At 46.7% G+C, this 23,514-nt stretch overlaps 1 protein-coding gene and 1 long non-coding RNA gene across 4 annotated transcripts; one reads left to right on the top strand and one right to left on the bottom strand.

The window, feature by feature from the left end:
* Positions 1–41: 41 nt before the first annotated feature.
* Positions 42–16,952, bottom strand: KEAP1 (kelch like ECH associated protein 1). Of its 3 annotated transcripts, none has more exons than XM_033923037.1 (6): positions 16,600–16,952; positions 12,292–13,056; positions 4,350–5,035; positions 1,867–2,072; positions 988–1,164; positions 42–451 (listed from the first exon to the last, which is right to left on the bottom strand). In XM_033923037.1, the coding sequence occupies exons 2-6, from the start codon at positions 12,871–12,873 to the stop codon at positions 234–236; spliced, it is 1,869 nt and encodes a 622-aa protein (XP_033778928.1). In that variant the 5' UTR covers positions 12,874–13,056; positions 16,600–16,952; the 3' UTR covers positions 42–233. The 3 variants fall into 3 exon arrangements, with proteins under 3 accessions (XP_033778928.1, XP_033778930.1, XP_033778929.1); XM_033923039.1 differs by lacking the exon at positions 16,600–16,952 and adding an exon at positions 16,297–16,453; XM_033923038.1 differs by lacking the exon at positions 16,600–16,952 and adding an exon at positions 13,143–15,133.
* Positions 16,934–23,258, top strand: LOC117349516. Its single transcript, XR_004537186.1, has 2 exons — positions 16,934–17,064; positions 21,182–23,258. It is a non-coding gene; the product is annotated as an uncharacterized LOC117349516 (long non-coding RNA).
* The last annotated feature ends 256 nt before the right edge of the window (positions 23,259–23,514 follow it).

Raw genomic sequence — 23,514 nt, forward strand, 5'->3', positions numbered from 1 at the left:
TGAACAAAAACTGGTTCCTTTAAACAGTAGCAACAAAACCATTAGCCATGGCACAATGTCTTTTATTCAAGGTTACCAGAGCCGCTTATGGCAAGCGTGACAGTCACAAAACGAGGGAAGTCCGAATGACAGCTCTTTACTTCCCTGCTTTTAACACTGAATTTCAGCCTGGCCTTGTCCAAATCAGTATTCTTATTTAAGAAGAAAAAAAGAAAAGAAACAGGAGTGAGGCATTATACCGTCACTCCTTTCTCCCCCAGAAAAGACGACTGGTCCACTGGCTGCTGGCAGCAGCCCCCCCTTGCTTCTAATTGCTTTTGGCAGGGCTCCATGGTGATAGCCACGCCTACCCCGCTACGGCCTGAGGTCATATGAGTCACTTCAGTCCACGTATCTGTGTCGGGGTCATAACACTCCACGCTGTCCAGGAAGCTGTGACCGTCGTAGCCCCCTGTAGAGAGAAAAGGAAAAGCAAGTTAGCAGGGTCCAGACAACCCAACCTGTACCTCACCTTGTCTGCTGAACTCCCCACCCAACTCATCCATCCTACTTCAACCAGAGCAGCACTGCTGGTAAACCATGGTTGCTGTCCGCCCCACGGCCCTACTAAAGCTACCCTCTGTCCTCGGCCTATTTTCTTTGGAGTAACACAGGTTGTAAGGGTCCTACTGCACAACAAGAAATCATCCCCAGCAGCTGGCTGCTAGACTAAAAGTCACCCCCATACAGACAGAGAGGCAGCTCACGCATTATTCATCGCCATTGGGGAACCAGAAAGCCTGCAAGTCTTTTGCCTTAACCAACAAATCCTTATCCCTGAAGGAAAGCTGAGGACCCAGAAGCAGTGTTCCCCACAGCTTCCTCTTTGGCTGAATTTCAACCTCCAACCTTGATTCGGCCCAGGTCCGTTTTCAGAGGGATGTAAGCCCTTTGCAGACTGACTCCCATGCAATGTGCAGAGCAAGTTCTAGGTCAAGAAAATCTTACCCAGCACGTAAATCTTGCCATGAAGGACAGTGACACCAAGGGCACTCCTCCGGTGTGACATAGGGGCCACGAAGGTCCACTGCTCAGTTTCAACGTCATAACGCTCCATGCTGTTCAGCTGACTAGTTCCATCGTAGCCCCCCACAGCGTAAATACAGTTCTCCATTGCACACACCCCTGCAAGAGAGTGGGAGAAACAACTGATAAGAAAGATGCTGCTTTCAAAATAAATCCCAACAGCACATCCGCCTAAACAGGAAGTAGAGGGGGAAGAACTTCAGAATGGTAAGAGCAGGAATATTTGACCAAAGGGCATTTTCAAGAATACATTTAAACACCTGCATAAGTGCATAACTGTTTTTTACAAATGTACACATGGAGAATATATGTCTGTCATTAACCCAGCAGCTTCCATGTGGAATTAGCTGTCCAGGTTACAAACATATATATATATATATATAAATGCTGCCAAATAAGTTACAATTTTTTTCATTTTGAAGGCAGAAATAAAGAGGATTAAGGAAAATTCTTTCCTTAATCCCTCAAGTAAAGCCCCAGTCCAAAGGAGCATTTTTTTTAAAAAGCTGGAACAAAATCTCAGGGACAAATTTTTCCTAAGCCCTTTCCACATGGGAATAGCAGATTTCTGAAGTTGCATTTACATATGGATGCAATCTACGCATGAAGACACTTCTAAAACCACCACCACACTGTCATCAACCAAGGCCCCTTATGGACATCAGAATGTTGACCTAAATTTAGCAGTCATGGGGCTGATGACAACCATACAAACCAATCTGGCCCACCTCTGCTATCAGCTTTGAGAAGCTTACATGCCGTTCGCATTCGGTTCCACGCCATCCTTCCTCCAGCACTCACCTGCTCCACTCCGCACTGTGTTCATTGGGGTAATCGTCTTCCATTCATCCCTTTCTGGGTAGTAACATTCTGCCGAGCTCAGCCTGTTTGTCCCGTCATAGCCTCCCACTGCATACAAGAGGCGGTTCAGAACAGCCACACCTACCCCGATTCGATGTGTCTGCATTGAGGCAACAAGCTGCCACTCATCCTTGTCAGGCTCATACCTGTACCAGGTCAGGGAAACGAGAAAGGAGACCTTTCATTATCTAGCAAACATTACTTAGAGCCCTCGCCAGACCAGTCCAAAACCTTCCAGAGCAGAAAGATAGTAAGACAGACCTAATCTCTCCTTAGAGGGAAGATAGGGCCTAAACTTACAAACTTTATACACTCATAATGTAAGTTATATGGACAATTAATAAATACGACACCCTGAGATGTGATTATCGCTAGTTTCCTATTAGACAGAGGCTCTTAGGAGACAAAAACATGTAGGAAGACTATTTGCCCAACATATGATCAGGAATTTTTCTGTGGACATTTGTTCGGGAGCTTAATTCCCTATGGTCTGGTACATCATGCTCCAGAGTAATTCTTGCCTTCCACACAGATTTGGAGTGGGGGGTTGAAAGGCAGAATGAAAGAATGGATTGGTGGCCCCTTTGCAAAAAATCGCCAACAAAATATCTGGGAAATGAATGCAGCGGGAGAGGATTTCTTCATTTGATTGTAACTTATTTCCATATTTTGTTATGTATAGTCTTCTGACTGGATTTCACCACCGCAGCCCTAGGTGGAAACCATGAATCCTGTACCACCCCCAAGATCTTGTCCTTAAGCAGGGAGGGAACAAACCTTCTGCAGTCCGTTGCCACAACCAAGAAGCAATCTCAAGGACTAAGGTGTGTGATTTGGGTTTTTATACAGACTAGATGGGATTCTTTTCGACATGCTCATTTTAAACTAGAAAGGGGATGGGATTTGATATACCGCCTTTCTGGAGTTCTAATCAAAGCAGTTTACATAAAAAGTAGCTCAGCAAGCGGTGCGGGGGCAGGCTGGATGCCGAACAAATCGCGGCTGCCCTGCACCTCTGGAGATTCGCCATCTGCCATCCAGGGGGCTCCGAAAAAGGTACTGGTGTGAGGGAGATGATTACAATTTTTTATATAGGTCATTCTATATAACTAGGCTGCACCCCATACACGGGTTTGTAAAACCCAAGTATAGGCCACGGCCTATATATGGGGAAATATGGTAGTTATGGTATGTGTTGATGAGGTATGTGCGATGGTTAAGGTTAACCCCCATAGCGCGCCTTGATAAAAGGAGCCCTAAGTGTTGGATCTATTGTAGAGAACAAATCATCGCCTAGGATAGTACTATTGGACTAATGACAGCAGATAAAGGCCACGTGGCCCATCCGCAACATCCCCTCTTAAGAGATCCCACATGCCTGTCCTGTGCTTTCTTAAATCGTCTTGACTACCATCATTGTTCATTCCCCTTCATCTTATGAGACCTGTCTCCTGTGCATTTAAATGCCCCAATCGTATCTCCTTTCTTCTAAAGTATACATTAAGGTCTCTGAGTCTGTCTCTATGACCGTTTTAGTAGTTGCCCTTTAGACCGACTCCATCCTGGTTATATCTTTCTGCATATAGTACTCTAAATGGGGACGGACAGAGGCACTGTCCCCTCCTCTCCCTATGCCCCCAGGCATCCTACTGGCTTTGGACGTTAACCCTTATATATTATATACAGGGAAAGAGAAAGGGGATGGGATTTGATACACCGCCTTTCTACGGCAGGTACTTATTTGGCCCCCAGTCATAAGGAGCTAAAGTGAGAATCAAGCCCAGCGCCTCAGGCCACTGCTCCTCCACTGGATGAGGACATTAGATGAAACAGAACCAGTGAAAATGAAACTGTGCTGCTCTCCTCTCTGATCACCTCCAAACCCCACCCTCAACTTCTAAAGAATGAGTCTGGTCTGGACATACTTCTACTGCCTCCGAGGGAAGTCTATTCCAGAAACCCACAAGCTTAAAGCTGCCAATGACACACACAGGAAATGGAGGCTAAGGAACCTGAAAAACATCTGACTTCTCACTCTGCAAAACTCATTTAAGCTGCTCCATTCTTAAAGGCACATTAACCTTGTTGCCTCCTGCAAGCCACAAGGGACCTCTTCTTCCCCATGTGCACTGCAAAGTCAGAAGGCGAACGCCAGTCCTTAGAGCGGTTTCTGGCAAGCAGAGTATGCAGCACCACCTTGCGAGTTAAGCCACAGACATTTGTGTACCAGAAACCTGCATCCAGATGCTGGATTACATACACCAGGAAAATCATAAAGGGTTTTCTTGAGCTTGCTAGATAAAAATAAGTTTGAATTAAGTATTTGAAAATGATAAGGCCTTGCTTGACGTTTAACTTCTTTGGTGTGTCCAGAAAATCTGGGGCTTGTTTTGCAAGGATGATGTCTCTTTGCATGGCCTTACCTTTCCACGCTGTTGTGATGGATGCAGCCATGGGACCCCCCCACTGCATAGATCATCCCATCGATCACCCCCACCCCAATGCGGTTACGGGGTACGCTCATAGGTGCACAGGGAGACCACTGATTGTTCATGGGGTTGTAGCAGTCCAGAGCATTGGAGTCTGTATTCCCATCTGGGCCGTTGTTTCTTCCACCCACGGCATAGAAGAGCCCACCCACCACACATCCTGCAAGGCCACTGCGTGGGACCTGCAGATCAGCCAGCCTCAGCCAGGCCCCATTGCAGGGGTTATAAGCCTCCAGGTAGCTCAATGATTGGTCATAGTAGCCCCCAGCTGTATAGATGAGCTGAGGGACCCGGGGGGTCCGGCAGGGTAGCAGCTTGGTAGGCTTGTGCAGCGTGAGGTCCTGAAATATCTTGGCCAAGTAGTCCTTGCAGCATGAATCTGAGCGCAGGATCTCGCATTTCTGGAGTTGCAACTGGAGGAAATGTGGGGTAAGGGAGTGGCAGCGCACAGCTCGCAGCAGGGCCTGAGTGTAAGGCCGCCGGCTCTCGCAGTCATGTTTGATCCAGTTGATGCAGGCGTGGAAAACCTCTGACTCGCAGCGCACATTGAGATCATCTCGGCTAATCAACGTGGCCAACTGGCAGGGTGCCAGATTGAAAAACTCCTCCTGCTTTGCCACCTGTAACAAAGGGAAAAAGAACAGACTATAAGCTCTACCAGGCAAGCACCGAGCCACATAATTGGGCATCAAGACTGTTGTTTTTGAGAACAATGGATAGTTATCCCCATGTTTTGGGCATTTTTTACAGCAATTTGTGTCTGTGTTTTTGAAGGAGCCAGGAAGATTCTCTGGTGGCAGAGAGAGTAACCAGGTTTCCCACAGCATCAAGGCCTTGGCTGGTCTGTATTTTGGTGTGACATCCCAGCCATGTCAAATGTTGCTCGATCCCATTAGTTGAGAGAGGATGGGGGGTTGGAGCTTGCAAAGAACCACCCACCCTAGGCCCCTCAGCTTAGAGGGCATGCATCTGTCACTGAAAGATTTAAAATCAATCGCCCCACAGGATGAAGGAGAACCCCAGCACTGTAAAGCACTAGAATGGCTACTTCCTTGTCCTCTTTGGGTTAAGTGCCAGGGAAAGCACAGACAGGGAAATAAAATGACTCAGTATTCCCAGGAATGGCTGTTCTTGGTACAATTACATGACTCACGCTCTAGTTAGGACAAAGTAACAAACAACCCTCCCTCTCCCTACCCACCCCCTGCTTTCTGTTTCATTTCCAAGAGGAAACGTGAGTTTTTAAACAAGCAAAGCTCTGCAGTCTCACCATTGCTAAGCAAAAAATATTATTAGTGTTGCTGAGTTACTGTCACCTGAGATCCCTAATATGAAAAATCCTCAGGTGAAGACAGCAACTCCATGAAATACCTGAGCTACGTGACTAAGCACAGGGGAGGAGACAGCAGCGTACAAGCAAGACGGAAAAATGTATCATTAACACAGTGAGGCAAGGACTTGTGGGACTTGCTTTTCCATCGAAGAATAATGGCGAAGGCATTCTACCCCCTTGTGATGACTTTGTGTCTTTTTCCTCCCCCCCTCCCCCACCCCAGCGCAGAGTTCCTAGAGAGTTTCTCCATCACATTTGCCAGGGCGCAGAGATACCGATGCTATAAGGATCAGGCGTGATGTACGTTTGGGTGAGGGGGCTGACCTAGGTATTAGAGAATGACACGGTGACAAAATTCATCACCGTTCCCGTCCCCACGGATAACAACCATCTTCATGTCATTCTTTAAGGAGAGAGGGAAGAATCAGAGTATGAATGGCCACAGCCACTGACCCGCAAGCTTTGCTTTGAAGAATGTTGGTGTAGAAGGACCGAGGTTGAAATAGACACTAGAAAATTATATGGGATTATTTCCCGCGGTTATCCGCGGGGACGGTGATGAATTTTGTCACCGTGTCATTCTCTAATGTAAGAGCAAGAAACTTCTGGAACATACATTAGCATTTCAGGCTGCTCTTTAGACCACTGCTTTCTTATAAACACTTCAGAACTCAATTGAAAACGTATCTTTTTTTTCAAAATATTTGGCGAATTAAGTTAAACGATCCCTAGGTTATGCCATTTTAAATCTTTTGTTAACCGCGTTGAACTTACAGTTGTGCGGTTTATAAGTACGATGTTATGTTATGAATGTTTATATACCCGTGCTGAATATAGACCATTTTTCAGATAAAGAGGTAATAATGGTGGCTGGTGTTCTCTCCACCCCTCTCCCTACCCCCTCCTACCCACCTCTTCTCTACTCCCACCCCTCCTCCCCCTTCTCCTTCCTCGCCCCCCTCTATAAGTCGCCTTGAGCCTACCTAGGTATGAGCGACGCAGAAATAGATTAGATGAGATTAAATTTGGCCAGGCAGTCTTCTCTACATCGGAAAGACAAAGGATTATTGAACATAGTTGTGCTGTTAGAAGGCAAAGAAAAGAGAAAGCTGGAGACCAGTTTGAAGATGACAGATTTTCTTACTTTGGCGGTCCCAAGGAGGTGTTGGTGATAGACTGCTTTTTTTTTTTTTTTTTTTTTTTTTTAAATCTTTATTCCTTTTTATTTCTCTCAACAAGTGTACAATAATATTACAATTTGATAGACTGCTTTTAAGAACTGAAGTTTGACACATTGAGACCAGTGAGATGTCTGTCTTTATTACCCCTGTATTTATGCAAATTCCGTTGCTTTATTAATTCATGGATTATTTATTGCTTGAGTACATGTTTTAATGTTTCTTAGATTGTTTTTTGTTTGCTTTATGTTTGATGTGATCGTAAATAATCCCTTGCACTTTTTATCTATTTTGTAAGCACTTCCAAATGTATTTATAATGTGGGGTTTTGGTTTTTTTTTTTTTACAGATTAAGTTATTTTTTGCTGTTTTAAATATTTCCCCCAATGTTACAAAATCAAATGGAATACAACATTTTTGTGATAATTTTAGAATTTTTGAATGATTTGGGACTTCAAAAATTGTAAAAATACAGTGATTCTGCTAATTCATTAATCAGCTTTTTATTTTATAAACGATTTTCCAAAAATCTATGGCTTTACTTAACAACCATCAGTTTTACAGGAATGCCCTCAACCCCCTTGGTTGTACCATAAAATTGAACCGGTTACATTAGAAAACACAGAATAAATCCACCATTCCCAATTTGAAAATATTGTCAATTCCAATATCAATTAGAACACAACTCTCCACTCTCCCTCCCCACCATAGCAGTGAACATACAAAAAATATCTGCAAAAACTAGCCCCCTACCCCTTAGACAGTTCAACACAAAATAAAACAGGAGTGTGAAAGATGCATCAAAACATAGTCAATGTACAGAAAGGGCAATGTCCTCTGTCCGGTTCAAAACATACCCCTGTATCCTAAGGTCCAACGAGGGTATGTACACCCCCCCAAACAGAAAGGGATCTTTTGTCCAATTTGACACGGACAAGAGGACACGGAATGAAGCTAAGAGGGGACAAGTTCAGGACTAATATCAGGAAGTTCTGCTTCACTCGGAGAGTGGTTGACACCTGGAATGCTCTCCCGGAGGAGATTATTGCAGAATCGACCGTCCTAGGATTCAAAAGCAAACTAGATGTACATCTCCTTACGAGAGGCATAGAGGGATATGGGTGACTAAAAATTATGCCAGGTGTACACCTGGCAGGGCCTCCACGTGTGCGGATCGCTGGACTAGATGGACCGAAGGTCTGATCCGGAGACGGCGCTTCTTATGTAAATGTCAGGCACAGATTTTTGAGTTCCATCGTCATCGGTTCATGAAGTCTATTTCTCCAGTACCAATAGGAGGGAGGCCACAGGATGGGTCCAAAATTGAAGGAGGGGAAAGTTGTACAGGGCCTTGATCCATCAAGCAAGGAGCCCCTCTCGCTTAGGGGGGTCTGCAAAACCGCCTTCTTGATTTAGTCTTCAATCCATAACCTTACTGCCCACTGCTCACCACCCTAGCCAGCAGATTAACCATTCCTCCACCCTGGCATCCTCTTTGTCTGTCTAGTTTTTTAAACTCTTTCGAGCAGGGACCATCTCTGTTGTGACTCCACAGTGCAGTGTGCATCTGGTAGCGCTATAGAAATAACAGTAATAGTATGGAAAGTGAGGGGCAGGGAGTGGCGCTAACCTGTCCCTCCCACTTAGAATTACCACCTCTTCCCAGGTCAGGCGAACAGGCTCCTCCAGTTCTGATTTTGCTGTACTATGTACTGGGACAAAGCAAGAGGGTAAAAGCCTGACTGCAGTGGCATGAAGTCAGCACCCAGTCAGGATGACGTGTTATGACTGGATCAGGGGAAGGGGGGAACGTGAAAGGTACTTCTGCGCATAAAGTGGCTGGAAACCCTCAGCTTTCTAGACAAAGATCATAATGCCCCCCACCCCTTCCGTGTTTCCAACCACTTTGTCCAGTAAGTGCCTTTCTAATACCCCCTCCCCCCCCCAGCCACTAGGAAGCAGCTTCCTCTGCAGGAAGAGAAAAACTTCTGGCGGGAAGGGGTAAAACGCGGACCTCGCGGATCTAAACCCGTACGGCCTTAAAAATCTGAGGTCCGTGTTCCTGTCGCTTGTACTTTCTGTCGCTGACAGATCTTGATTGAGATTTGAGCGCTGACGGATCCTTCTCAGCATAGGGAGGGAAAACTGTTAGGATCTGTCAGCGCTAAAAATCTCTTCGAGGTCTGTCAGAGCCAGAGACTAGTGCTGGAGTATGGAGACTTCTTTTTCATAACGCACGTCCAAAACCTATGTCCCCGCTCTCTTGGCTTCTGCTCTGCCGCTCCAGCACTAGTCTCTGGCTCTGACAGACCTCGAAGAGATTTTTAGCACTGACGGATCCTAACACTTTTCCCTCCCTATGCTGAGACGGATCCGTCAGCGCTCAAATCTCAATCAAGATCTGTCAGCGACAGAAAGTACAAGCGGCAGGGACACGGACCGACACGGACCTCAGATTTTTAAGGCCTTACGGGTTTAGATCCGCGAGGTCCGTCAGGTCCGTGAGGTCCGCGTTTTACCCCTTCCCACTTCTGGCTTTACGCCAATGCAGTTGGGGTTTTACCCTCCTGTTTTACTTAGGCAAATTAGAACAGAGTCCCAGCACCCAGTGCAGCCAAATCAAACACGGAGAAGCCTATTCAGCAGACTTGGGAAGAGGTGGTAATCCTCCGAGGGAGGGATAGGGTAGCTCTGCTCCCTGCCCCTTGTTTTCCTTGGACCCCTGGGCTTGTGTTGCTGATAGCAAGCATTAGTCACCTTGAAGGTTTCTGACAGCAATGTTTTAGCATGTGCAACGCAAAAACACCGTACAAAAGCCAATTCCTGAAAACAAAAAAGCCATTGTTCAGGCTCTTCTCTAAGCAATAGTTTTCCAGTTTATATTCCATTTTCTCAAAGCATAAAAGCTGAGTGTGGGGGGGGGGGGAAAAAGAGAGGACAGAAAGTCACAGCGCCTGCTCTGTTTACTATCAACAAGTGGGGAGGAGGCAGAGAGAGGAGAGGTGGGTTTTAAAACCTAGCTTTAAGCGAAGATGTAAGCTGTTTTAATAACTCATCTCAATAAAAAGAAGTCTCTGCCTTAGAAACCCAGAGGTGGCTGCCAGTCTATAAGTCAATAAACAACGCCTGAGAATGTTGCTGACGTCAGCGCAGCCCTGCATGTCCTTGGCAAGTGCTGGAAATGATTCAAGAGCCCTGAGGGAGGGGGAATGAGAGTCTCCAGCTAACACCTAGCCCGGTAGTTCCCAAACCTGTCCTGCTAGTCAGGTTTTCAGGATAGCTGCAGTGCATGCAAATCTCTTTCATGAATATTCATTGTGGATATACTGAAAACCTGACTGACTCAGCTTCCCCCAGGACAGGTTTGGGAACCAATGACCTAGCAGTAAAATTTCTCAGCTACTGGTTAAGTTAGAAGCCAGTAACTTGAAGAATTACAGATCTAAAAAGAAATTGGTTTTGTGCTAGTTGGTAAGGTCCCCTAGCATCATCCCCGTGGTTGTTTTCATAGTGTCCAGCCATCTGATTGCAGGTCTTTGCCTGGTTCTTTTGATCTTCCCAAACATGATGTCCTTCTCCAATGATCTCTCTCTTCTGATGGTGTGACCAAAATAACACAGTGACAGCCAGTTTGATCTCTTCCAGAATCGATGTGTTCGTTCTTCTGGCGGTCCACGGCATGCTTAAAATCCTTCTCCAGCATCAAAACTCAAAAGAGTCAATCTTCTTTCTATCGTGTTTCCGTATTGTCCAGCTTTCGCATCTGTAATTGACCACTGAGAAAATGAGTACGTGGTCAAGTTTAACCTACTGGGGCCAGGCCCAAATGGACCTCTGCAGCTTAAGTGAGGAGAGGCAGTGACGCTTGAGGCCATTCCTGACACTGCTCTACCATCCATATGACCATGTTCTTCCTCCAGGGTTCCAGAGGGAGAATTCAGGCCAGTTCAGCATTTCCTGCCCCCAACCCCCAATTTCATTCTGGTTCTTCTAGTATTAATTTTGAACAGCAGAATGCACCGTGGTAAGAGAGACCAGACTGCTCTGCTCTGGACTGTCACATGCCTAATGCTTTATCTATGTATTCATACTTGGAAGCCTTTCTTTTGTGTGTTGTGGCTAAATGCTGTGATAATAACCACCTCTATGAGCAGCTATAACCAAAGTGAGGGGAGGGGGCAAACTAGAAATCAGCACTACACTTTGGATCATGGTGGAATCACAGGTAACAGCAACAACGTTCCGACTTAGAAAGACACTGTGATGCACTTTTCAGCAGACTGGTACCTATCAAACATATACATAAGAAATGCCTCTGCTGGGTCAGACCAGAGGTCCATCATGCCCGGCAGTCCGCTCACTCGGGGGCCCACCACGTCTAGGACCTGTATAGCACACTTGTAGAATGATGCCTTTGCATGAAAGATTTTTCCCTCCCTGAGTCGGACTAGCAAAAAAGCCTGACTGCGACCTTCCCAGCGCTTTTGATAATCAGGAAATCTCCTCTATGCACACCCACTTCAGTAGCTTCCAACTCATTACTGTCTGCTCTCATGGCTCCAGAGGAACTAGATTGTGAAGATAGAGCCGCTCTTTCCAGCTCACTCTCATCATCCCTTCACTGTCTTTTCCTTTCTGACGCTGGTCCCAGAACCAAGATTTAGCCAAATAATTGGCACAAGCCAGCTTCCTCAGCACAGGGGTGCTCTAGGTCAATGGTTCCCAACCCTGTCCTGGAGGACCACCAGGCTAGCCTTAATGAATATGCATGGAGCAGATTTGCATGCCTATCGCTTCCATTATACGCAAATCTCTCTCATGCATATTCATTAGGGCTAGCTTGAAAACCCGCTTGCCCTGGTGGTCCTCCAGGACAGGGTTGGGAACCACTGCTCTAGGCCACCCTAGTAACTTCCATTTTTAAAGGGTCCCCTGAAACTCCTAGTGGTGAGGGCAGCAGATCGTGGAGCCTCTTTCAGCGGCCATCCTGATCAACCCCTCTCACCACAATTGACCCTCCTGGCCATGTCCTATACAGCCTCTACTTTCTAGCATTAATCACTTCTTCATTTCCTAGTTGCATATTTTGGGAGTGAGTGGAGTGGCAATTTAAAATACTTTTTATATAGAACATATTGATCTCTGGATAAAACTACCTTTCAGGTTACTGGTTTAAAAACAAAATCAGTTGTTGTTTTTTTAAACAACTGTTCTTACATTGGGTTACTTGAGCAGGCTGCGGAGCAAAGACATCAGCAAATACAAAACCCCCAACTCTTGTCTTCATTTTTAAATCCACTCTATATCACCCCTCCTCCACCCCAGCGGGATGCTGCAGTTCTCTCCCCCTCTTTTTGCCACCTACCTCACTGAAGTGCATGTGGATGTACTCTTGGGCTTTCTGTTGCAGTTCCTCACAACCAATTTGCTCGGCGAAGCTGGCAATCCCAATGGCATTACTGGGGTCCAGCTGCTGGACCAGGAAGTCACAACAGGCCTTCACCACGCTGTCCATCTGGTACATGACTGCCCCATTCATCACATGGATGACGCACTTCTCCCCCACTGAGATGCTGGCGGTGTAGGCAAACTCGATGAGGCGCTCCATCACCTTGGGATGGATACCCTCGATGGGTACAACCTCCATACCGCACTCTTTCAGCCCGTTGGTGAACATGGCCCTGAAGACGGGGCTGCTGGAAGCCAGAACCACTTTATGGGCCATGAAGTCTGCTTCTTGTGCATCGTATTTGACACGGAGGGTGACATCGCAGAGCAGCTGGCCTACTCGCAGTTCGTTCATGATCTCAAAAGCTTGTTTGGTGTGATCCTCCAGTGTGTAGCTGAAGTAGCGGTTGCCATTCTGCGAAGGCGTTACCTCGGCCTTGCACTCTGTGGCGTACATCACAGAAAGCGGCTCCTGAGCATCACACTCGGTGTCATACATCACAGCGAGTGGCTCCTGAGCATAGCTGGCAGTCCAAAACAAACAAGAAAAATAAGATATTCCACAGTGCACCCCCAATAAACGGTCCAGAGGTCTCAGAGAATCTGCAAGAGGGGAGCAACTGCTTACGAACCAGCCATGTTTGCTTTCTGTAAACCACTCATCTCATTTGGAAGCAGGTGCCTGTGGGAGCAAATAAACAAATATCAGCTGGACAAGCAATTCAGAAACTGCAAAAAAAACAAACAAACAAACAAACCACAACTTACAGGGTAAATAAGTCTTCCCCAGGGGTTTTCAGTTCTGAAGAGGCAATACCAGATTACAAAAATGAATGAAGGTTGAGGAGGTGTGTGGGACACTGACCATCACAGGATCAGTAGCCATCACCTCCTGATCGGGCCTGAAATGAACACATCCCAGTAAGGTTTTACAAAGGGATGGGTGGGCACAGGGAGTAAGAGGGAGGGAGTAGGTGTACAAATTAAAACAAAACAATGAGAAATTGTGCAAGGAGCAGCCAGACCCTGTGAAGCCTGAGGTCCTGGGCTATTTCTCCACTTATGAGGAGCTGGCTCCCTTTAAAAGGGAGAGAGCTTTCAGAGTTGCTGGGCAAACCCTTCGCTCCCCAGCAGGGCACAATGACAAAGCAGAAAGTGCCTGGGAGGGGCCAGAGCTCTCTGCAGCTTGCTCTTCCCGATGGTTTCACATGCCCCAAGCTCCCAGGGCCAAAGAGTGAGATGAGGAAATCTTTCTTCAAGGAAAGGGAGGTGGATAGGCAAAAGAGGTGGGTCCAAAAGTGTCAGAGAAACGAAGCAAGCCTAGGGCAGGCACATTGTGTCCCCAGTCACCAATCAATAAGGCAAAAAAATATATACCACCAATATCATTTTCCTGGACACACAGAGAGACTGAGCAGGTTAGAGAAAACCAGTGCTCTTCTGGGGTCTAGAATCTGGGTCACAAGTGGTCAGACCTCAGGACCTTGTTCCACTGCTCTGTTTAGAGCTTCTGTCTAAATTTTGTTTCCAGAGCCACAGAACCAACTTCCTGAAAGTTTCTGAAAATCGCATGGCCACTGGGATTCTGGAATGAATGAAAGCAGTTCCAGAGAGCTAGCTCATTATATCGCAAGGCGCTGTGCCTGTCCCCCACCCAACAGAGGGCCGGTCCTCCTGAACAATGTTTAAGAGCACGGTGCTTAGCCACCCCCAACTCATAAGCAGCAGGGTTAAAGTTTACCCCTTTCCCCCAGACCTGGTTTTGGGCCAGCTTTGCATGAAGAAAAAGCATAGGAACTGCAAGAGCCATCAGTATGCTAAGTAAATCTAGGCCTGTCTATCTGTCCCAGACTCTCACCCTGCATTAAGCTTATCCACCTTTCAAGCTCCAGCTTGGTTAAAGATTAACATCCAAGAAATTCCATCGCACCCAGGAGTGACAGCACTGTGCTCGAGCTCAGATGGTATGGCCCCAATATTCTCTGAACTTTCTAAGTCTATCCTATCAACTGTACTTGCTCGGAAAGGGAGAAGACAAGGGGATAGGGTGCTGGCCAAACTTGGAGGCTTAGCTTGCTTCCAGAAGAGCACCAGCACTAAACATTCTGGAACTAGAACCTTGTTTCCCTCTGTCAAATGAGCTTAATCCCTCTCATCCTGGTAGGCTTTGCAGTATCCAAGATGCTGATACATAGTGACCTCAAAAGAAAGAGGCATTTCAACTTCAGTGCCTTTGCTTCTGCAAAGGGCTCACCCTATCACAGTGCAGTCTCCAGAGCTCATCAGGTTTAAGTAACTTTGGTGGCATGACAATTTTATAGGTATTGTCACAAAGTAATACGTTTTGCGCGCACACGTTCTCACCACAAGCACAACCATGAAAGAGGGGGAAACCTGCAGGGGATGTTCACCACCTCCCCTCACACACAAACAGGAAGAACTTGCAATAAATCCCCTAAACTTCAAATACCAAATCCCGTCACCATTCAGTCGTCCTGGGTGTACCTCAGTAAATGCTTCCACTGTGCTCATTAGATTATCAAGCACATAGCACCCCAATACTGGTAAACCCTCCACCATCGAGATGCTGACGAACTACCTGACCTTCTTGTAAGAGAGGATGTTTAGTGAAAATTTACAAGGCAACAGTAAACGTTATTGAACTATAGATCCCAGGCAGATGCAAACCCTGTCTCATCTTATCAAAAGATTACATCAAACTGCCAAGCACTAACCGAGGACCTTCTTCCCCCCCAGGTACGTTAGATAGATTGTGAGCCCACCGGGACAGATAGGGAAAATGCTTGAGTACCTGATTGTAAAACCGCTTAGATAACCTTGATAGGCGGTATATAAAATCCTAATAAACTTGAAACTACAATTTCCTGGGAAACCCCACTCACCAGTCCTGTTCTGCCAGCTTCTCTACCCTTGGAAGACAGCTCCAGATTGGGATAGACACTTAGTTCCGAGTCAGCATGAGGTTGGCATTTCATGTCACACCTCCCAGCTGGTCATGCATACATGCATGCATAATGTCCTCCAGAATACCAAGTCACACTCATTCAGCTGCCCTCATGCACAATAAGCACCCATGCCTAATGGTTAGTGCAGCAGCCTGGGGAACTGGATTCGATTCCCACTGCAGCAACCTGTGAGTCTGAGCAAGTCAATTAACTCTTCATTGCCCTGGGTACAAAATAAGTCCCTGTATATAATATATAAAACGACTTTGCTTGTAACCACAAAAAGACAGTATATCAAGCCCACGCCCCCTTTACATCAGACCAAATGTTTCAAGAGGGGTTGGTTACAAATTAATTTGGTAGATTATTTGGATAGATTTGATAGTCTGCACTATTCTCAGGATGGTTTTTGTAAATTTCATACTACCGAGACTGTGGGGTTCCCTATTAGCAGAGGGCAGATCTTTTTTGGGTAGGTGGACAAATAGTCTAGTGGTTAGTGCAGCGGCTTAAGGGGCCTGGGTAACGGGGTTTGATTCCCACTGCAGATCCTTATGCTTCTGGCCAAGTCACTTAACTCTCTGTTGGCCCAGATATAAAATAAGCCACTCTATATAATATGGAAGTCGCTTTGACTGTAACCCAGAAGGGTGGTAAATCAAATCCCATGCCCGCTCTCTTGGGCTTTATTAACCACCTTTTTCAGGATGAGATTCACCTCCAATGATTTACAGTACATCGAACAGTAATCAAGTCCCCTTGAGTGTTTTCCCTATCGGTCCTGGCAGGCTCACAATGAACGGTACGGGGCAATCCTGCACGGTCTGTGGTTTAGGATGAGCTGGGGAGGGCTTTGATGGTTAGGATAGGCTGGAGGAGTGGGGGGGGGGGGCGGGGAGGGCCCAGACACCTGTCTGCTGCCCAATGCCACGCTTGCGCCCTCCCTTCCCCCATACCTCTTGGAAAATCTGGGCCAACACCACCAACTGCTCTAGTGTGCTGGGGCCAGGAAGTGACGTTGGAGGGAAGGCCGGAGGAGCTGCCAAGATTTAAAGAGGAGGGATTTGCAGTTGCAGTCTTTGTCATTTGAGGTCATTTTTTTATATTTTTCCTTTTCTTTTCTTGCTGTTGTACTGACGAGCAATTCCAGCCTTGCTCTGCCACCGTCCATTTCCTGTGGGGAGCTCGAGCCACTAGGCCACGCCCCTCCCCTCACGCTGCCTTTCTCTGTCATCTGCAGTGGGCTCAGCACCCCGTACCTGAGCTCGTCCTCCACCAATCGGGCGGCTTCCCTTCCTGCGCTGCGGCCCGCCTCTCCGGAAGTTGCGTCACAGGAGGAAGGAACGCCGCGGCGGGCACCGAACCGTCGGCCTCTGAGGAGGCGGGCGGGAATGGCGAACCGAGAGCCGGGGTGAGGGGCGACCCGGTCCACCTCGGTTCGTCCGAGCGCCGCTTTCCGCTCCCGTCGCCGACTGCCCGCGCCGAGCCTATGCCGCTGACGCGTGCGCAGATCCCGCCTGGAGGAGGGCGGGGAGGGCGCCGGCGCATGCGCGAGGCCGCCTTCCTTCCCTGCCACGTGCCAATAGGAGCCGCGCGACGCTTGAAGACCCGGGGATGGGCTGCGCGCGCTACTTTGGAATGGTAAGGCTTGTTTGGCAGCAGGTGCAAGATGCAAAGGGGTCGACTCTCCCTTAACTTTTTCCTGTGGTGTGTCCCCGATGACGGTAAATATTTGACTTATTTGCATTGTGTTTACAATGGCCGTAAATGATAACGGTGAATAATACAAAACTTTGCTAAAATCATTACGATTGGAACCAATTTAAAAAGAAGGGAACACTGGCTTCTTTTGGTTGGCTCTGAAATAGACTAACGGGCTTTATCCATGGGGTGGGCAATGAAGGCCGTAATCCAGTCAGATTTTCAGGATTTCCTCAATTAATATGCATGAGATCTATCTGCATACAGCGGAGGCAGTATAGGAACGGTTACCGTCCTCTTTTTAGAGTCCCGGATGGACTTTCCAAAACCCGGCTTTTGTCTGTGTTTTGGAAAGCCCTGACGCGCTCCGGCTGCATCCGGAGGGCCGCTGAGCATGCACGGATGATGTCGCACACATTTGCATATAGAAACATAGAAATTGACGGCAGAAAAGGGCTATAGCCCATCGAGTCTGCCCATACCAATGACCCACTCCCTGACTTTTACTCCCCTATTGATTCCATGTGAATATCCCATTTTCTCTTAAAATCTGACACGCTGTTGGCCTCAATCACCTGCTGAGGCAGCTCGTTCCAATGATCGACCACCCTTTCGGTGAAGAAGTATTTTCTAGCATCGCCCTGAAATTTCCCTCCCCTGATTTTCAGCGAGTGTCCTCTGGTTATCGAGGGCCCTGTAAGACTGAAGATATCATCTTTCATCTCTATACGCCCCGTGATATACTTAAAGGTCTCAATCATGTCCCCCCTCTCTCTTTGCTCCTCCAGCGAGTACATCCGCAGTTTTTTTAGTCTTTCTTCATATGTTCCAGGCCCTCCAGTTGCAGCTGGAGCTCATCCGGAAGAAGAGATGAGGCTTTGTGGGGCTTGGAGCAGAATGGGCCGGGGGCTGGAGGTGGAACAGGGCAAGGTCATATGTCCTGGGTTTCCTGGAAAAAATATGATCTCATGCATATTTATTGGGTTTATCCTGAAAACCTGACTGGATTGAGGACTGATGTTGAATACAGTAACCCTGAATGGAACCACTGAATATGAGCTAAAATAATATAGTAACAGCAAAACACCAGATCCTCTCACTGCTACTTATTGTTTCTGTTCAGGCTATAGTTCCAGCCAGCACCAAAAGGTTTCACAAAGGAAATGAAGCAGCAAAACAACAAAAAGATTGTGGAATAAAAGATCAGATGTACCAGTTTGTAGTTTAATAAGCATCCAAATAACTTAGGGTCACAAGTGACCCACAGGATAGAAATCAATGTATGCAATAAAAGTGACCCAACACGGGCTGTGTTTCAGCAAAATAAAAATGCCTTCCTCAGGGGTCTTATAGGGTCCTTGGCTGTCTTAAATATAAAAAAACATAAAAGTCACAAAAAATCAAGTAGTTTAGAGGTGGGAGGGAGACTGCGACAGAATGGAGAGCTCAGGCTAGCTTATTTGGAAGGCTTGCTTGAAAAGCCGTGTTTTTAGATCAGATTTAAATTGTTTTAAATGCGAGTTCCAGAGTGAGGGTGCAGCAAAGAAGAAAGCCCTATGTTTTGTTGATTTGAGTTCAGCACTCTTGGGATCAGGGGCGATCAAGCGATGATCATTTAGATTGAAGCGCACGAGCTGGGGGTAAGGTTATAGTATAAGAGGCAAGATATGCAGGATAACCTTTTGAGTTTCTTACTCGTTATAGTCTTCAGAATAGGTTTGTCAAGAAGGAAGGTTCTGAGTGCAAGTACACAGTATCAAGATAACTGTCAGAAGTGCTGGAGGTTTGGGGGAAGGTCATAAGATTGAGGAAGCTGTGCTGACTTTGCTTCACCCCCCGGCCCCCCATCCTCCTCCTCCAGAGCACTGGGAAATTATTTTACAAGACGGAAGGTTCCTCTTCCTTTGAAACAGTGGGAACATAAGACATGGATTTTGAGTTTACTTATATGTATTGGCTTAGTAAGGGGGAGGGGGGGCAGTCCGCCCCAGGCGCCGTCTTTGTGAGGGTGCAAGCATATGCGCCGTTTTCCTTCCCCGTATCTCTGTAATGTTCCTGGCACGAGCAGCTACCCCTACCTGCTGTCGCGCCAGCATCATCTCTTCCTCTGGACCCGCCTAGGAAGTGATGTCAGAGGAAGAGCTGAAACTGGCACAACAGCAGCTTGGGGGTTGCTGCTCGCACCAGGAACATTACAGAGATATGGAGGAAGGGAAGTGGCGCACTTGCAGCAGGAGGAAGCGGGGAAGGAACGTGTGGAGGTGGGAGAAGCGGGGAAGGGCGCCTCTGCTTCTATGAGAGTCATCTGATGAACTTAACAGCACTAAGATTTCAAGGTAAAGTCAAGTTTCCTATCTGTGCAAACCGGTCGTGGAGCCCATTATTTAAATGTTTTTATTGTTCATTGTGTCGAGATTGTAATGTAGCATACTTTGTATTGTTATTTGAATATTTTTCCTTTTGTAATTGTCTGTTGCTTATGTTTGACTTGTTTTTGCTGTACACCAAAAAGGCGATAAATCAATTCTAATAAATAAATAACTAAAGGGACTTTTATCAAGGTGCGGTAGGGGTTTAACGTACAGAATACCGCCTGCCGCACTAGTTGCTAACGCCTCCATTGACCAGGCATTAGTTTTTTGCTTGCCACGGGGGTTAGGGCATAATGAAATGTCCGACGCGTTAACCCCGCTAGCGCAGCTTGATAAAAGGACACCTAAATGATAATCCTTCATCTGCAAGCGCACTCGTGAAGTAAAGCCTAAACAGATTGTAAACTAAAAGAAATTGGAAAGGGCTATGAAAGCACTTAAATGAGATGACGAGTCTCCATCCCCTCTTTCTTGCCACGCCGTATGCCTGGACCAGGCTGCCAGAGTCAGTACATTAAGCTCTGTCTCTAGCGGTATTGAAATTCAAACTAAAAACCCACTTTTTTGAAGCTGCTTTCAGCTCTTAACTCCCAATCACTGTCAGATACTTTTATCCATTGTACCGTTCCTTCTCCCAGAAACTCCCCAGTCCTGAGATGTCCTGTCTGTCTGTCCAAATTAGATTGTAAGTTCTTCTGAGCAGGGAGCTTCTACTGAACGTTAAATGCACAGCGCTGTGTACGCCTTTCAGCGCAATAGAAATGATAAATAGTAGTAGTAGTCAACATTTGTCAAACTATAACAAAAGTGTAGCGGAGGAGCTTTTCAACCTTCATGTAGACAAACTGCAATGGCCACCTTAAATTCATAAGTCAATCGCTTAGAAGGAAGCTAAATTGGGTATTCAATTGTCATTTGTACTAGGAGATATTGCTATTGTATTTTTGCTGTCAAAATTTAATATTCATTTTCCTCTCTTTTCTAGCATGTCCTGTAGAACAGTGTTTTTCAACCTTTTTACACCTATGGACCGGCAGAAAAAAAAGAATTATTCTGTGGACCGGCGGTTGAAGAACTCTGGGCTAAGTCGTGGGCCAGACCCCGCCCATCTCTACCCAATCTCTACCCCAGACTCCGCCCCCATAATTGCACCTTGCACGTCCCGTGCCTCATCTGGAAGCCTTCCCTCTGACGTTGCAACATCAGAGAGAAGGCTTCCGGTTCAGGCACAGGATGCGCGTAGGAGCCGCTGCCCGTGGCTTTGTGCACTGAATCAGTTAGGAAGAGGGAGCTGGCCTGAAGATAACGCCGCATCGATCGCACCGTGGACCAGTGGTTGAAGAACACTGCTGTAGAACACTAGAACTGACGGTCTAGGAGTTTAAAAAAAGCATTGTGCTAGCCTAGGGGTCGGCAATTCCAGTCCTCAAGAGCCACAGGCAAATCAGGCTTTCAGAATAGATAGATTTGCTTGAAAACCTGACCTGCCTGTGGCTCTCGAGGACCGGAATTGCCTACCCCAGTGTTAGCCTGTCTCGGAGGATGTGAACTTGACCAGTGAGCAAGATCAGCAGATATGCTGGAAGAAGGTGGAGGAGAAACCTGGTGAAAAGATCGACATTGTAGAGTAAGGAACAGGCATGAATATCTGCCAAAGAGGTCAAGGCAGTCAGAGGTGACCAATGGGTTTTCTTTATTATGCACTTTACAAGTTGGAATGATGCAGACTGATATTTCCACCTACTTTTTTTTTCTCTGTGCGTTTCAGAGCTTTGTGGTGCTTTACACTAAGAAAACTTGTTCCCAGGAGTTGCTGTCTTCAGACATCTCAAGAAAACAGCCTAATTCATTTACCATCTTTCGCTGTACACAGTAGCACCTTTGGTGGTGTGGCTTGGCCCTGCCCATTCTGTCATCACTTCCTGCATGTTCAAGCTGAAAAACGCACCGAGACCGAGGAAGTCCCTCTGAACTGCACTTTTCATTCTGACTGTTGGTAACATCTTTTATCCCAGGACAAGCAGGCAGCATATTCTCACATGTGGGTGACGTCATCCAGCCTCGCAAGCAGACTTTGAAAAAGTTTGCGAGTGCTGCACTGCGCATGTGCACGCCAGCAGTTCGGTCCCACCTATTATTCTATGTCATTACCCTGCCTATTAGGTATTGATGTATGGGGATGACATATGGTCATGAGGGGCATCTCCCCTTTGCTTCCATCTAATGCCCATCATCTCTCCTCTGTTTCTATATACCACCCTGTGTCCAACTGCTCCCCTCTCTCCTTTCCCCACTCCAATGTGTCCCTTTCTTCTCTGACTTCGCCCCATCCAGTTTTTCTCCCTCTTCTCTCCCCTTTCTACCATCTGGTTCTTTCTTCCTTCATTGCCTGGTCTGGCATCACTCTCTCTTCCCTCCAGCCCTTTCCTCCATTGCAGATCCAACACCTCTCTCCCTTTCCTCGAGCCTCCTCCCCTTCAGGTCCAGCACCTCTTTCCTCTCTCTCCAGCCCTCCACAGGTCAGGCACTTCTCCGCTCCCTCCAACCCCACCTCTGTCTCATCAACCACCATCCCCCATGCAAGCCCCACATTGGCTGTTCTCTCCCTCCACTACAGGTCCAGCACCTCTATTTCCCTTCTCCCCTTACCACCAGAGGGTTCGCGGGTGCCAGTTGATAGGGCAGCATGTCGCCACTGCCAGGAAGGATTGTAACCTGGTCATTGGTCATTGCGCATGTGTGTTGATGTGGCAAATGGAATGACATCATCAGCTGCATCATTCACCCCTACACAGTAACCAGCCCACAATTCCTAGCCCCTCCCCTCCCCGGCAGCCATGTCGCTCTATCAGTTGGCACCTGCGATCTGAAAGAATCAGCCTATCCCGTGGCCTTCAGTCTCCTGTCACCGCCGGTGTTGGACTTCCGTGGGTCAACATGTCTTCCTGCTGTCTTGCTGCTGACACCTTCAGCGACCCGTTGCTGCAGCCCTTCCTCCACTCGTGGAACTGGCACTCCTGGCCCCCAGCTACTTTTATTTTAACCCTTTCGGGTTACATGAATTGCTGCCAGATACAGTCAGCAAGGTAACATAGTAAATGATGGCAGATAAAGACCCGAATGGTCCATCCAGTCTGCCCAACCTGATTCAATTTAAATTTTTTACATTTTTCCTTCTTAGCTATATCTGGGCAAGAATCCAAAGCTCTACCCAGTACTGTGCTTGGGTTCCTACTGCCGAAATCTCTGTTAAGACTTACTCCAGCCCATCTACACCCTCCCAGCCATTGAAACCCTCCCCAGCCCATCCTCCCCCAAACGGCCATATACAGACCGTGCAAATCTGCCCAGTACTGGCCTTAGTTCAGTATTTAATATTAAGGTGGCAGGAGCTCAGGGAGGGAAAGGGGAACATGGATGCTGGGCCCGCTGTTTAAACATGTTAAAATTTAGCCCGTTAATGGTGTTAATTATGGAGTCCTAGTTGAAAGATAATCTTTTACCAGCTCCAGAAACTGCTATCAGATGCTACTTTGTGTACAATTGATTTTGTTTTTGGAATAAGTTATATAGGACTGTATTAACCATTTAACTGAAGTCTTCAGGCTTAAAACCTGAAAGATGGCTCTTCTACATGCCAGTTGACCGGAGTAGGACCTATTGGATTGGATTGATTGCATTTCATTTCATATACAAGAGGTTAGTTGAATTTATTTACCTATTTACGCCCCTGTAGCTTGTTATTCATCCTGAAAACTTCTGTGTACATATCCTTGTAACCCGTTCTGGGCTCCTGGGGAGGACGGGCTCTAAAACCAAATAAATAAATATGCCAGTTTATTATATTTTTAAAAAAAATTATTTATTGATTTTCATACTTTAATAACTCATTACATGAATATATAACATATAATACTTTAATACAAGCATATTCAACTTACAATTCTATTTAATCATGTTTTCCCATCCACCCACCCATCCATTCAATGATTATTCCATAAAACATAGCAACATAGGGTTTTCCAATAATCTTATCCTAAGCAAATTAATAAGATCCTCCCACCCACCCCAAATGTGAATACTCTAAGGTCAAATTAGGAC

This window comes from Geotrypetes seraphini, chromosome 16 (genome assembly GCF_902459505.1).
Source record: "Geotrypetes seraphini chromosome 16, aGeoSer1.1, whole genome shotgun sequence".
NCBI lineage: Eukaryota > Metazoa > Chordata > Amphibia > Gymnophiona > Dermophiidae > Geotrypetes > Geotrypetes seraphini.

Coding starts and splice junctions, on each gene's coding strand:
- KEAP1 (XM_033923037.1), bottom strand. CDS start 12,873: ATGTATGACACCGAGTGTGATGCTCAGGAGCCGCTTTCTGTGATGTAC. Junction 1,165..1,866: donor CACAGTGCGGAGTGGAGCAG/GTGAGTGCTGGA, acceptor ACTCTCTTGCAG/GGGTGTGTGCAATGGAGAAC. Junction 452..987: donor TGGCAAGATTTACGTGCTGG/GTAAGATTTTCT, acceptor TTCTCTCTACAG/GGGGCTACGACGGTCACAGC.